This window comes from Dunckerocampus dactyliophorus, chromosome 9, assembly GCF_027744805.1.
Source record: "Dunckerocampus dactyliophorus isolate RoL2022-P2 chromosome 9, RoL_Ddac_1.1, whole genome shotgun sequence".
Lineage (NCBI taxonomy): Eukaryota > Metazoa > Chordata > Actinopteri > Syngnathiformes > Syngnathidae > Dunckerocampus > Dunckerocampus dactyliophorus.
In genome coordinates this window covers 3687741-3704064 of record NC_072827.1, presented here as the reverse complement: position 1 = coordinate 3704064, position 16324 = coordinate 3687741, and the positions used below count along the sequence as shown (strand labels likewise).

General features: G+C 42.8%; 1 protein-coding gene across 3 annotated transcripts in view; it reads left to right on the top strand.

Moving 5' to 3' along the window:
* The window catches only part of LOC129187842 (kinesin heavy chain-like), a 37342-nt gene extending 31191 nt beyond the window's left edge, over nt 1–6151 (top strand). For all 3 annotated transcript variants that reach the window (XM_054787584.1, XM_054787583.1, XM_054787585.1), the window contains 2 exons: nt 3799–4015; nt 4092–6151. In XM_054787584.1, coding sequence (XP_054643559.1) covers nt 3799–4015; nt 4092–4276 — 402 coding nt within the window. In that variant the 3' untranslated portion in view covers nt 4277–6151. The remainder of the gene's footprint in view (nt 1–3798; nt 4016–4091) is intronic.
* The last annotated feature ends 10173 nt before the right edge of the window (nt 6152–16324 follow it).

Genomic DNA, 16324 nt, shown 5'->3' with positions numbered 1-16324 from the left:
TGACAAGCTCTAAACCCACTTCGTCACTTCCTGTCCTCCACTCATCTGTTTGTTCGCCACTAAGTTCTCCTCGGGAGAACATTTACTGTGACACACATGAGCATGAGTTTTATATGTCATGTACTGTATTTTCTCTTGTGTCTACTATATTGGGTAACAGGAGGTTAAAGGTGACTATAGGGGTGTTATTTCATTTCTAGAGGGCCCTAATGTTAAAAAGTGTATTTAGAAGGTATAAACAGGTTGTCTATGTTTTATTTTCTCTTCTTATATCTACTATATTGGATAACAGGAGTGCAAAGGTGACTATAAGGGGGTTGTGTCATGTCAAGAGGGCTCTAATCATGTTAAAAAGTGTATTTAGAAGGTGGTAAACAGGTTCTCTATACCATAACTATAAAAATATTCCATTTATAAATAAGGAATCCTACATTGCAGAAATTCACTTATCACAGACCAATTAACCGCTTCACAGCAGGGATTACTGTACCAGTTAATATGAAATACATCATTAAATGTAAATGGGTTAATATGTACATTAAATCACTAAAATGCCAACTATAATATAGCCTGAAAGTATTTTTTTCATGGCAGAAAGGTCTGTTTGCACATTTAACCATGAATGAGCCTTAAGAATGGCAAGAACCTAACAACTAAAGTCAACAGTTGAGTCCAAGTCTTACTATAATAACTATACTAATAATGCTCATGATTAGTGCTGCCACTCATTCTGTAAAGACAAATCATTTTTTCAAATACTTGACAAACATATAATAATATATAATAGATAATAATATATCATAAATAAGATAACTAACTTTCAATGTTAGCAAATAAAACATGTGGAGAGCCCATTCCATATATGCTGCCTTGAGGTTTTACATCAATATCAGTCTACTTTTGTTCGAAACTCAATAAGTTCCAAAGCATTCTGTATGCAATCAGCTTCTGCAGCGACTGGACGAGCCAGCTACTTAAATCAAAGCGCTTAGCTCTGCCTGGTAACCAATTGTGTTGTTACACACTCTTTACATCCAAAGATAGTCAACTTCAACAATTTCTTCAAAGCAAACGTGCACCTTTTTGTGCGTGTTTTGCCCATCATCCACAATCATTACGTGAGATATGAACACACACACACACACGTCTTTCTCTTTTCTGTGCCTTCTAAAGATATAAAAACAGATAAAAAATAGACAGCCAAGAATGCACGCCATGGGATGCACCTACTCCACCTCCAAAAAGCGCCAACAAGGCTCCATTTCCATAACGTGAGCTGCATTTGAAGCACATTGTTGTTGTTATTATTATTATTATTATTATTATTATTATTAACGTTGTTGCGCCCAAGAACTACCTTACTGGCGTAGTGACACCTCGCCACACCACAGCGGCTAGCTACTAGCCGGCTGCCGACTACAAGTAGGTTCACCACACACTTGCCAAAGGTAATGCTACATATTGGAGCTGTGTTTTTTTTTGGGGGGGGGGGGTTACGCTAGGTGTAGTGCTCCTTTCTATGTTGCTATGTGAAATCAAAGTTCCCAAAATACTGCAAGTATGACATGTTATCATGAATGTACCTGTTACTACGTGCTCACAGCATGGATAGAAAACCACTAAACCTTGTTGGAGCTTTTTGGAGGTCTTCTAATAGGTGCGTCCCATTACGTGCATTATTTGCTGTCTCTTTTTACCTGTTTTATATCTTTAGAAGGCACAGAAAAGAGAAAGACGTGTGTTCATGTCTCACACAAGGACGATGGGCACAATTAAAAACAAATAATAATAATAATAAAGTGTGCTTTTCAAACTTACTTACAGGACATTGTCTTTTTTTCTGTGAGCACATCTTCAACAGCTGCTGTGTGTTTGCGTTTTAGGTGCTCGTGCATCGTGGTTGTGCTCCTGTGATAAGCCAGTGAAGTTTTACGTGTACGCCCATACTCGCAAGGCTTTTGGTCTTATTCTAAGACTCGTCCCAGTCAACGCCGCACATGATTACAACTCACCTGCCGCCCTATTTTTTATATCAAAACAGTGAAGGTGTGATGGGGGGAGAAAGAACATAGCAGATGAAACAGCACACAGACTGGCGTGGGTGTGAATTACAATCACACGTTTAAAACGGGAGACCAAAAACACGATTAAACGACGTGTCACCCAAACAAATTACTGTCTCCTAATGTTCATGCTCTGTTACATTGACTTAGTGGACTAATCGTGGCAGCACTACAAATGATACTACGACTACTACTGCTATAAGTATGCAAATATTTATGGTTTATTTGTTTTGAATATGCTTAACAAGTTACATGAAGGAAGATGACAAATCATAGCAATGACTGATAATTGCTTCTCAGCATGTGCTTAATATGTTGACACTTTCATTTGTCAGTAAAATTTGTTCACGTTGTGTTTAAATGTCACCATTTTCTAGCATGTAGTAGGAAGAGTAGGAAATATGCAGCAACAGATATTATGCTTAGACTGTGATAAATTGAAAATAAATCAAGTTGAATAACGAGAATAAACCCTGGCCTTAATCTGCAACAAGTTAAGAAAACATGTATACATGTATGTGTGGACAGTGGTGTGAAAAAGTGTTGGCCCCCTTCCTGATGTCTTATTTTTTGCCTGTTTGCCACACTTAAATGTTTCAGATCACCAAACAAATGTAAATATTAGCCAATGACAACACAACTCAATACTTTATGCACTTTTTAAATAAAGGTTTTTATTATTCAATCCGAAGCTACGTGAAAAAGTGATTGCCCCCTAAAGCTAATAAGTGGTTGGGCCCCCCTTAGCAGCAACAACTGCAATCAAGCATTTGTGATAACTTGCAATGAGTGGAGGAATTTTGCAGAATTGTTGTCATTCAGCCACATTGGAGGCTTTCCAGCATGAAGCGCCTTTTTAAGGTCATGCCACAGCATCTCAATAGGATTCAGGTCAGGACTTGGACTAGGCCACTCCAAAGTCTTCATGCATTCAGAGGTGGACTTGCTGGTGTGTTTTGGATCGTTGTCCTGCTGCAGAACCCAAGTTGCTTTCAGCTTGAGGTCACCGCCAGATGGCCGGACAGTCTCCTTCAGCAGAATTCATGCTTCCATTTATCACAGCAAGTCTTCCAGGTCCCCAAGCAGCAAAACAGCTCCACACCATCACACTACCACCACCATATTTTACTGTTTTACTGAAATGTGGTGTTACTTTTACGCCAGATGTAATGGGACACACACCTTCCAAAAGGTTAAACGTTTTTGTATTTCCCCAAAGGTCTTGGGCATCATCAAGATGTTTTCTGGCCTTAATGTTGTTTTTGTTCAGCAGTGGTTTTGGCCATGCAGGCCGTGCCCAGTGTCTTTCTTATGGTGGAGTCATGAACACTGACCTTAACTGAGGCAAGTGAGGACTGCAGTTCTTTGGATGTTGTTGTGGGATCTTTTGTGACATCTCGGATATGTAATTTTGGTTGACCGGACGCTCCTGGGAAGGTTCATCACTGTTCCATGTTTTGGCCATTTGTGGTTGGCTGGAGCCCCAAAGCTTTACAAATGGCTTTAAAACCTTTTCCACACTGATAGACCACTTTTTCACACAGTGCCATGTAGCTTTGGATTTGATAATAAAAGGTTTCATTTAAAAAGTGTTGAGTTGTGTCATCATTCACTAATCTTTCCATTTGGTTGATCTGAAACATTTAAGTGTGACAAACATGCAAGAAAATATAATAATCAGGATAGGGACAAACACTTTTTCACCCCGCTCTATGTGCCTTGCCACCTTTTGTAGCTCGTTGGAGACAATGCTGACCTTCGCTGTGAGCTGCCCAAGCTAGAAAAACGTTTTCGTGCAACGGCTGAAAGGGTAAAAGCTCTGGAGTGTGCCCTGAGGGGCGCCAAGGAAGCGGCAGTAAGAGACCGTAAGCGTTATCAACAGGAAGTGGAGCGCATCAAAGAGGTGGTCCGCATCAAGACGACAGCCAGGAGGGGGCACTCTGCTCAAATAGGTGACTTTATTGATCATCGCCGACAACACTGGACCTCTGCTGTGATCTAACAGGCAAATGTCTTGTGTCCATGCAGCCAAACCAATCAGACCTGGGCATCAGAACCAGCAGTCCCTTTCTGTCAGAGGAGGCGGGACCACCTTCAGTCCACGTCTCCATTCGCTGCGCCAAGCACAAGCAGGACAAAGTCAGCATAGTCCAGCAGGTAGACTGGACCTGGACAAAGACAGACCAGGGGGGTACACCATGAAGGGAGTTTAGTGTCTTAGTGAAGTTTGTGGAGTGTAAAGCTGGGCTTGCCTGTACAGTGAAAGTGGCTCTCTTTTAAAGCAACTATACCACCAGGGTACCTTGGTCCTGACCAGGTTATGTCCAGACTTCCAGCTTAAAATGGGCTATGAAAGCGCCACTGCTCTTTCAAGATTGTGCTGAACTGCTAGCATTCCCCGATGAAATGACCCATGTGTCAGCCAGACAGATTTTACACCGGTGTTGCTTTTGGCAGCCATTTTATTTCTAGTCTTAGTCTTTTGGATGAAGATGATTCCTATTTTAGTCACTTCTACATGTGATAGCTTTAGTCTACAAAAACTAGAAAAGTTTTAGTCTAGCTTTAGTCCTTTCAGTTTTTGTAAAAAGAAAAAAAAAAGAAAAAGAAGTCATTTATGTGTAAGTGTTGGAAATTGAATGAAGAAAAAAACAAAAAGGGGATACAATGACTATCTCTGTATACAAAGTACACTTCCTGTCAACAGGTCAAAACAATGTTTTTATGTTTTATATATACACGTGTGTGTTATATGTATGTTATATATAGGCCTGTCACGATACGTTTTGCTGGTTGATAATTGTGCTACAAATTATCGCTATTTGATTATATTGACATTTTTTAGACCATTTTTTTCAGTCAAGAGAGGTGTAATTCACATTTGAACCACTAGATGGTTCTCAAGTATAGTGTAGCTGTGTGAGCCTCAGTCACAATTACCATTTTTTAATGAAATACTGTATATGGCATAATAATGCAAGTACATCGTTCAAGTAATAAACTTGAATTACTTAAGAAAATTTAACATTATAATCCGAATGTAAGTACAATACGTTAAACAAACAACATAATAAACAAAAAAAGAACCAAAAAAACCCGAGACGTTTCAAGGTTTTGATGTCCTTCAACACATCTTCTTTCACTGGCTTATGTAGTTCAGGAATTGCGGTTTGTGACATGAATGTTCTCCCAGGCAATTTGTGCTGTCTGTCAAACATTTCAAACATTTTGTGAAATGTTGGCTTTTCTACTGTATGGTTGCGTTTCTTTTGCAATGTAGCAAGCGTCACTGTCTGTGAGCACGCACCATTTTGTTAATATTTACTTTGCCTAGCAAATGCCTGAGGAAGTGTTGGCTGTCGGGATGAAGGCTCTGCTGCACCTCCAGTGGTAGTTTAAAAAGGACAAGTTTCTTGTTCATTTTAATATGTTTCTATGTTCCTGTCTGTGTGGCTCACTCGTAGCCCCGCCTCCACAAAGAGGCTGAATGACCGACAGGAGGGTTCACTCTCTCTGTTCATTCCTATAGAACCAATGCATGCAGACACATGCAGAGTGAACCCTCTTGTCATCCAGCCTGTGTGCTACAGAGAAACAGGCAGATGAAACACACACGGATACATGCACATGTCAATTTATGCAGGGTTCGTAATGTTTCTTTTTTTATTGTTCGATTAATCAATTTATCTAGTATCATGACAGGCCTAATTATAGATATTACACACATGTACAGTATATATGTACTCTGGATTTTTATTCAAATAAATTGTTACGTTCCGCAAGACAGGAGCAAGCGCCTCCTGTCGTGCGCTCTTATTTTGGCCGCCTGAACTTCCTGCTGGGAGGAAGCGGCAGCCGCTTTCCTCCTGGTTGCCACGCCGCTGCGGACAATTACCAGTGGCTGTTAAAAGGCCGATGCCGTCGTACGTGCGGCGCTGGTTCATTGTTGCTATTGTTCCTAGTCTCCTCACAGGTGCTGTCACCTAAAGTGTGAACTTACCTGACGATACTTCCGAGTTTTTTTCCCTCTGTCGTCTTTTGTTTGTACTTATTCCTGCACGTGTACAATTAAAGGTCATTTGTTTGCACGCCACCGCCTCATCTCTGCATACTGGGGGTCAAGCGTCCAACAACTCTGTACCGTAACATAAATACTAAACATGAGGATGTTTTTATGAAATGTTAAAGCTTCATGCAAGATGCACATTAAAAAAGTCTGATGTAAAGATAGCTTCTAAAATAGAGTAGGCCATTCTCTTTTTGAAATAAATATAGAAGAGTCAAATAGAATCTTTTTTATAACAAACCTTTAAATATGCTCAAATTCTCAGCTAATAACAAAGAACAAAATATGAAGGAGTGACTGGTCTAAGAGGAAAGTTTAAAATGTCAGCAGCTCAAAAATACTTGAAATTGAACAGTAGTATTTTTTAGGTAACCATTGTTAGAAGACACATGTCCTTATTTTGTGGCAGGAACACCAACCTGTCAAGTGCATCAGGCTTAGCAAGTGTCTGTCTGACGTCCTTGTACGTTTGTGGTAGAGCTAAATCATTGTGACTGGGAAGCTCGCTGGACGTGGCGAGTCCATCGTCTTCAGCAGGTTCTTAAAGCCGTTTTTTTCCACAGTTGCAACGGGGACCATATCTTAGTAATGTGATAGGATACCTCTTCATGATAGCACACCACTCTGCTTTTCCTTTCATGAGGAACACAACAGGAGCACGCAACTTCACACTTTCCTGGTATTGGACTTGGTGCCAAGCTTTAAGGTGGTGAAAAAGATTTTTATGCTCTGAATTGGAAGTACCTCCACATCACTGAGCCACCGCTTATTCCTTGCGGACTCATTCTTCCATCGCAGACGCTGTCGCTGTCCGCCCCTCCTCCCTCATGCAGGGATGCGGGAGATACAGCGCAAATCCAATCTATATCGATGTCAACCATACGGTTGGTTTTGATATGGTGCTTATTTTTTAAAATGTCAATATATCGCCCAGCCCTAGTCCCGCAGGATCTCAATCCATCACAGCAAAGTGTCGAATGCTTTTCATGCTGATTGTGCTCCCAACTCCCTTGATTCAAGATTCAAGAGTTTTGTCATATGCACAGTAAAACAGGTAGTTCTGCTATGCAATGAAATTCTTGTTCTGTTCATTCTCCCAACACAAAGAAAGAAAAACACAAGAAAATGAATGAGAACAGGAGAAACATTAATAACAATAAATTAAGCAACAACAACAGTAGAGACACTAGCTTTTCCAAAATGGGGACTTGGAACAGCCTTCAAAGCACCTTTCATGTTGCTGTAGACTTAGTACAAGGTGCTATTTGCCCTCGGACAAACAAAACACAAATATACTTAATAATCCTTATTACTATTTTTTAATTTTTATAAAAATTCAACCTTCGTGGGGATCTGCACTCTACTGAATGACCTTCTGGTTTTATATGGTCATTAAAGTATTGCTAAAACAACACATCTAATGATGGCCAAAGACTTTTGCACAACCTACATATCCAACTCAGAACAGCAGCATCTCCCTTATTATGTATTTGCTGGTAACATTCGGAACAGTCCCGAGGCTCTGTGTCCACAAGACGCCGAAGTCCGATCTCCCCGGCAAGCGGCAAATGTCCCCCACCGGACCGCCGAGTCCGGTATATCCTCCGTCCAGCCAGGCCTCCGCGAACACACAGCACTCTCCAATCTCAGCTGCAATCCTTGCTCGCAGCTCGTCCATCCTGTCCTCGAGAGAGCGGACGCTGGCCAGCAGCAGGCTCGGCAGCGGTGGCCCAGTCGCTACAGCCTTTAGCCTAGCATGCAGGTCGCCCCTCCTGCCTCGGCTCTGGGCATTCAGCTCACCAGGCCCGCAGGCTGCTGCGTCCTCCCGACGCTGAAGAAATCCATTCCGAGAACCTGATAGAAAGCTTATGGAGAACCCCGCCGATGTTCAACCGTTGTTACTATGCTGCAATGCAACGCAGCACGTTGAATGTCCAACATGAACAACAAAATAGCAAAAAAATTGAAAAAAAACGGGAGAGTGAAACAGAGACGTCTGCCACAGAGGGCGCCATCTTGCTGTTTTTGACATCATCAACCAGCTCCTGCCTTGTCATGGTGGGCTGCTCCCTCACCTTTCTCGCCGCCATCCTTACCCCATCAGGTTCAATCTTGACTTTTCAAGTGTAACCTTCAAACAATGTTTTATTTTGAACAAAGCACATCATCATGAAAATACCTTTCATTTAGCACAGTCATTCATCACACTTCTTAGCTCTTCCACCTGTCACGTTCTGTGCGCTGTGTTGCTGCCCCCTCTCTGCTTTTTGTTGCAGCGCACCTCTCCTGCCAATCTTGAGCTAATTGACGCGCCTGCATCTCATCTTTCAAATGGAGTCTTGCAGATTGTTTGGGATAATGTGCATGCTGATTATGATTAGGACAGCAACTGATTTGAACGCCAGCACTGACGTCTTTGAAGGAGCAGCCAGATCACACAGCAGAGACCATCCCCTTCATTTCTGACAAATAAATCCTTGGGCGTAATGGCATTCCAGATCATGGAGTCCATTTGTGAAGAAATGGGGTAAAAAAGTTACAAGACGAAGGGTTGTTAAAATCTTCATAGATCATGAATGCATGTCTGCAGTCTTTGCCGAAAAGATGCTGACCTTTTTTCTTGAGACCTACTTTTACAACATCTTCATAGATGAGTTCAACTAATTAGTTTTACTACAAGATAGGTATACACAAGCCACGTGTTCTACTAAAAAACAGCATGTCTTAATCAACGTGTGATTATTCAATCACCCACGTCTTTGTAGCCCCCAACCCAAGTACAGTCAAACTTGTCTATAGCGGCCACGAGAGGGAGTCTGCAAAAGTGGCTGCTATAGACAGGTGGCCTCTATAGACAGGTTGGTGTCCAGTTTGAATGTTGACCAGGAGAGGAAAAAAAAGAAAAAAAAGGGAAAAAAATAATAATAATAATGTTGACCAGTAGAGGGCACTGCGGACTGCGGATAAAAGTTGTACAGCACTACTAGGCTTGTTATTATCATGGTTCATGGTTTTAATCCTGAACATGCATGAGTCAAACAGTAGCACATCACATAGTACAATTCACAATTTTGCATGTCCAAAAAGGAGTAGGAAGAAGCAAAGCTTATTTAATCCTACCCCTCATCAGTTTCACATCAGTTGCAATACATTTATTCACCTCTTGTTCTTCCAAGTGTACTTTGTAGGTCTACATGACAATGTAGTGCAATCATAGCCAAGGTTTTTACTTACTAAACGGAAGCTAGAGGCTTAATAATAACTGATAACTGATAAAATACTTCAATTAAGTACAACCGAACTCAGTTTTGCTCCCACTGCCGCATGCATGCTAGCATATGTTTTTTTTTTTTTTTTTTTTTATTGTAGCGTCGCTGGGAGCACGTCCTGTTCCCAGCCTACTTTGCGGTAATGTTTTGGTGCAAATGCTCTTAAAGTTACATGTTTGACCAGGAAATAGCAAGCTCAAAAGAAGACGGCTTTTTTATGTGGAACAACTGACAGTTTGTGTGGATCTTGTGAATGATTGTGACTGAGCTAGGACTCAGTAATTAAAGTCTACACACGACGACTTCATTGATTGAAAAACAAAACTTTTTTGTGCATGAAGCTTCTAATTGAGTTGGTAATTTGGCTGCTATATGCAGTCAGATATTGACCAAGGGAGAAAAAATGGGTGGCTGCTGGCTGCGTTGGACAGGTGACTGCTATACACAGGGTCTATAACATGTAAATTTGCTGGGGGGGATTTTTCAGTGGCTGCTATAGGCAGGTGGCCCTTCTATAAAGGTGGCCGCTAAGACAGGTTTGACTGTATCATGTCCACCAACCAATCCGTAGTGGAAGCTATACATGGCTTTGATGTGAACTGAGGGCAAGTGTCCACCATTGGCTAGGCAGTACTTCTGAACAGGCCAAAGAGGACAGCATAAGATTGGCATGTACAAGTGTGGCTGTAGGCAAAGTCCTGATGGCGTTTTCTGAAATCCACAAGATGGCGATAGCTGCATTCGAGGTAGCATCCAGCAGCTTTATCCAGCTCTGCATGCGCTTTCAAATGGAATATGTGTTCCACCTGTCGCGCACGTGTGTACAATTCACTCATTAGTAGGGGGATCATGAGTTCCAGCCAGATGAAAAGGTGAGGAGACTTGTGGTTTGGAGAAAAGCCTTGTGGTGAGAACAGGGCAGCCAGAATATTGCCAAGTATGGCATGGCTGCTATGGAAGTGGCATTATTGGAAGCGTACAGGAAGTGCTTTATGAACACCATAGGCCCTGCAATCCAAGCTGGCTGGGGGAGTGACGTGTGGATGTTTTCCACGTCCTCATAATGTCATGTTACTCTTGTAAAAATAAGACTTTCTTGTTTGATTACAACGTTTAATATTTTGCCTTTATATCCATTTTTAGAATGTTACGTGTGCCACTTAAAAAAAAACAAACAAACAGCTGCGTGCTGCAAATGGCCCCCGGGCTGCGCTTCGGACACCTCTTCCTAAAGTCCAGGGTGGGTGCCACTCATGTGGTTCAATATTTTTATTTTGTCCAAATTAAAATATAATGACTCAAGTTGGACAAACTATCACATAGAGAGCGAGAGAACAAATGATTCAAATTTGCCTAAAACTGGTCCAAAAGACTAAGACTTCTACATAAAAACAACACTGGTAGTCACTTGGTTTAAACGTAATTCTGGACTGAATGCTTTACTTGATGCAGCCCAGTCATACAGATGACCCCCAGCAGCCCACATTAAGTTGTTTGTTCTAGCTTGTTTTCATCACTTTGAAATGAAAACATGCACTTATCCAGCATACACGCCATGTTCCCAAATTGGGGTACAAATTGTCTTAGGACAGAGGTGACCAAAGTGCGGCCCGCAGCACATTGTCAAAACATAACTTAACAAGAAAACTTAAAATAAACAATGAGGGATGCTCCATTTGATCACCTGCCGATCAATATTGGCAGATTTCTGTTAAAAAAAAAAAAAAAATCACGTGATCAGGATGTGCCAATAAATGCCTTTCAATGCTGATCAATCACCTGTGGCTAGCACTATTGCACCCACAGTGACCCTTCCATGCAGTGTAGTGTCTTGACCCAACTAACGTCTTTGGCAGTGTCATCTTCCCACTTCCTTCAAAACAAAAACAATCATGTCTGCCGTGTGGCGCCTAACCGCTAACTAACACATGCCACAAAAATACCCGGCGGGAGTAGCACCTTAAAAAGCTTTAATTTAATACGGCATTAGAAGAACAAACAATTGATGGAGTATGGTGAGTTTCGGAGGCCCAATTAATTTATAATTTTATGAGTTATTACCTATTTTTGGGGCGCCCTGGCAGTCAAGAGACCATGCCATTGCCCTGACTTTCCCCCTTTATACGGCACCCCTGGCCCATAACACTCATAAGTGTTAGGAAACGGCTAGGCCGTGAACTGGATTCCAAAGCAGAGACTAGCAGTTAGTAACCAAAAGTTTATTATAACAAAGGGTTCCAAGTTATGGAAAAATATACAACAAAAAACACAAAGTACAACTGAAAACACCTGGAGCTAATCACAGGGAAAAACGAGAAAACTGAGGGTGCTGCGGAAAAACTAGCAGAGAGGAAAACAAAACACAAAAAGCTGCACAAAGCAATAGGCAGAGCAAGAACTGAAAACGCTGAACAATCAAGCAGGAACTAGTATATGAAAACTCACCGCTGCAGGGAACCACACAACTGCAGGGAGGAAAAGGCATACGAGGAAAAGTACGGTCAGAGAGTAACAATACGGGATACGAGATGCTGGAAGGAGCGAGTAGCTGGCACAGGCTTGGCAACAATCTGGCACTGGCTTGGAGTCTGGCTGCAGCTTATGTAGGCAGCTCCTAATCGTCTGCAGGTGTGCTTAATCAATCCCACCTGCAACCTCAGAGGTGTGCTGTAACGAGAGACAGCCAGAGGGCAGCAGAGCAGCACACAGAACCTGACAATAAGTACATTAAAAAATGTATAATTAATCCGTGTGATCAGCATCGGCCGATGTTAGTCCTGGATGATAGGCAGCATAAAACCCTGATTGGAGCATCCCTGGAAACAACAGCAAAAATGAAAAAAATCTGTCATTTTACAAGAATAAAGTCATAATTTTAAAGTTCAAATAATAAAGGTTGTTGGAAAATTTTTAAAAATAGCAGAAATGGAAAAAACAGCTGCAATTTTACAAGAACAAAGTCAAAATAACAAAAGTCGTATTCCAATGAGAAAAAAATCACAATTTTACAAAGTATTTTTTTAGTATGAGAACCTAAACAAAACTGTTTTTATAAAATTGCATTATTTTTATTTTATTGCAAGTTTTATGATGGTCACTTGCTGTTGCGCCCTGTTCTCTCGCTCTCTTTCTCTCTTCCACAGCAGGGCGTGCAGCAGGAGCCGGGACAACTGGACAAACCTGCAACTAATTAGTTCTTCCCCCTACTTAACACGGAGTACAGGCAGCTGTGAGACACCGGTTCCTTCCATGACAACTCAGACACTGCACTTGCGGTTCGTGCTGCTCAAGCGCTTCAAGATTCGCCATGTCCACAGCTGGGGTGTTCCAGTTGTCCCTTGTCCTATCCTTTTTCAATGAGAGATGGTGAGTGATGGTGAGATGAAGCCTCATGAGGCATCGAACCACGTGAGCCAAATGGTTCGAGAAAGGGTTCATTTCTCGAAGCTTCATGTGCACACGAACCCCCCTGCTGGCCAGGTGTATAATCACAGGCAGCTGTATCTGAACCACATTGTGTAGGATTCATTGAATTGTTGTGTCCATGAATAACAAAAACTGTATGACCAAATCATGTCTCTACATAAATGACCACATGTATGTAGAATGAAATATTTTTTGAATATACAGTCAAACTTGTCTATAGCGGCCACTAGAGGGAGTCTGCAAAAGTCGCCGCTATAGACAGGTGGCCTCTATAGACAGGTTGGCGTCCAGTTTGAATGTTGACCAGTAGAGGAAAAAAAAGAAAAAAAGGGGGAAAAAAATTAATAATAATGTTAACCAGTAGAGGGCACTGCGGACTGCGGATAAAAGTTGTACAGCACTACTAGGCTTGTTATTATCATGGTTCATGGTTTTAATCCTGAACATGCATATGAGTCAAACAGTAGCACATCACATAGTACAATTCACAATTTTGCAAGTCCAAAAAGGAGTAGGAAGAAGCAAAGCTTATTTAATCCTACCCCTCATCAGTTTCACATCAGTTTCAATACATGTATTCACCTCTTGTTCTTCCAAGTGTACTTTGTAGGTCTACATGACAATGTAGTGCAATCATAGCCAAGGTTTTTACTTACTAAAAGGAAGCTGCAGGCTTAATAATAACTGATAGAATATATCCACCACCCACAGAACAAAGCTGTGCTAGTAATGTCTTACGCTTGTTTTTAATATTTTACTTTTTATACGGCAGAGTGTCATTACAGCTTTATTTCATCAGGAAGTGACGGGGAGTGGAGCAGGAGAGCTAGGCTCAGTGCTAGCTGTGAGTTTGGAGAGAGTTGGGAAGTGTGTTTATGTTGGCGTGGATGTAAAGTCCTGCAGTGTTCTCCGCTGTTAATAAAGCCATTAAAGTGCATCGGCGACGTGAGTCTCTCCTTCCCCACAACAAGCGGCATTACAGTATTGACCAGTGCACACCAGGAAATAAACGGTGTCATTTCTTACAGGCATTGCCGGGACAGCTATGTAGTGGGGCTTGTTTAACCTTTGCCTTGTGGGCAAGCAGGAAGGAGAGACGATGCTGAGAGATGTGTGTGTGTTCTGAGCTGTGTCTGGTGGCCGCGTTCAGTAAATAAAGTTGGCAGAAGCAACAGGAGAAGTTTCCTTCTTTGCTTCGAAGCCGAATAACACTGACAAGTTAACAGACTAGTAGCGAACGGAAAAGAAGGCGGCTTTTTTGTGTCAAATACAGAAGATGAGGACTTTGATGGATTTGTGGATGAGGACTGATCAAAAATAACGTGAGTACATTCTAAAATACTTCAATTAAGTACAACCAAATTCAGTTTTGCTCCCGCTGCCGCATGCATGCTAGCGTATGTTTTTTTTTATTGTAGCGTCGCCGGGAGCACGTCCTGTTCCCAGCCTAATTTGCAGTAATGTTTTGGTGCAAATGCTCTTAAAGTTACATGTTTGACCAGGAAATAGCAAGCTCAAAAAAGACGGCTTTTTTATGAGGAACAACTGACAGTTTGTGTGGATCTTGTGAATGATTGTGATTAATTAATTAATTAAAGTCTACACACGATGGCTTCATTGATTGAAAAACGAAACTTTTTCCTGCATGAAGCTTCTACTTGAGTCGGTAATTTGGCCGCTATATGCAGTCAAGGGAGACAAAATGGGTGGCCGCTGGCCGCGTTAGACAGGTGACTGCTATACACAGGGTCTATAACATGTAAATTTGCTGCGGGGGATTTTTCAGTGGCTGCTATAGGAAGGTGGCCTTTCTATAAAGGTGGCCGCTAAGACAGGTTTGACTGTATTGTGTTTGTGTACATTTTCCCCAAATGGTACTATCATTCGACATGGCGGGTTGTGTAATAATGTTTCTTGTCACTTTAGAAAGATGGCAGGCAGAGGACAGTGGAAGTGCTTGTGGAACCATGAAGGTATTGAATATGCTTGTGTAGCTAGGACAATGATGTACGGGACAGGGTAGATTTTATTCATTTTTATTCAGAAATAACACTTTCGCAACAGTTTTTGGTTTAAACGATTTTTTTAAAACAACTTCTCCAGCCTTTGAAAACACCCTTTCACAGGGGACAGAAGACGCTGGCGTACACAAAAATGTAATTGCCAGTTCATATAAATGAATATTTAGTTTCCATGTAACCAGCCCGCGCTGGGGCTCGAATACAGACCTTCGCAATGGGAGCCGAGAGCGCTGACCACATGACTAAAAGCCTGCACTCTCGACAACATGTCTATCGAAGGTCTTAAGGTAGAGGGAGTGAGGTTTACCAACGTACACTTTCACAGCCTCACAGGCTGGCATCCGTTACACCCACACAGGGGAAATCCTCCTCTTCCTTACTGGCTCCATCCTCTCTCCAAACTATCTCCTCCAAACTATCTCCAAACTATGCTCTCCAAACTCTAGTATCCAAACTCTATAACCTCTATCCAAACGCTGAAATGACTGCAACTCCTCATCAAAAAGCCACATTTTGAATGGAGCCTGAGGGGTTTATATTGCTGTCAAACCTCGCGCCAAAATGAACCACTGCCCGAAGCAGTCACGTGGTACAGCCGGGCAGCGAGGCTTCAGACGTCATCATTTCAGGTCCTCCCCTAAATGAACCAAGCCTCGAAACGCGCTTCGCGGAAACGCCCCCTCCATTACTTGACACAAGCTTCGAAGCCTCGGCACATCTCGTAACATCACTACCTTTTTGTAAGTTTTGTGTTAAGGACCTTTTTTCCTGCGGCACTGCAGGCTGCGGACCCCAGCGCTTTCTGTTCATGCCTGTGATTACCTCCACGCTGAAAGCCTATTAAAGAACTGTCATTTGCTCACCCTGCCTCCGCATTCTGTGGTCCTCCGTACATGCAAGCGTAACAGAAGGAACCGGCCAGTAAGATGGACCACGCGGAACAAGACCCAGTAAAGAAGGCACTGCGCAGCCAAGCGCAGAGTTTGGGCAAGCAAGAGGAACAGCTCAGCACCTTGGGAACGTGCTTCCAGGAATTGTCGGCGCGCCAGGAGGCGATGATGGACAGTCTGGGCTCCCGCCTCAACACGCTGCTCATGGTGCTTCCCCCAGGCCACGACTCCGCACCTACCAGCCTGCCCGCACTGCCAGCCCAAGCCACCCTCACCTCCGGAACGCCGCTATCAAGATGGGAGAGGTTTTCGAGAGACTCGGGCGACGTCCGCCATGCACTTCGAGGTGCCACCTTCCCCACTGAACCTGCCAAGGTGGCCTTCGTCGTTTCCCACCTCACGGGCCGAGCCAGTGCATGGGCTACAGCGGAGTGGAATCACCGCGCCCCCTCCAGCATGACCTATCCCGCCTTGGCTAAGGCACTGCAACAAGTGTTCCAGCGCAGCCCGCCAGGCAGAAAGGCAGCTCGGGCTCTTCTCATTGTACGCCAGGGGTAACGCCGAGTCTCTGACTACGCCATAGAGTTCC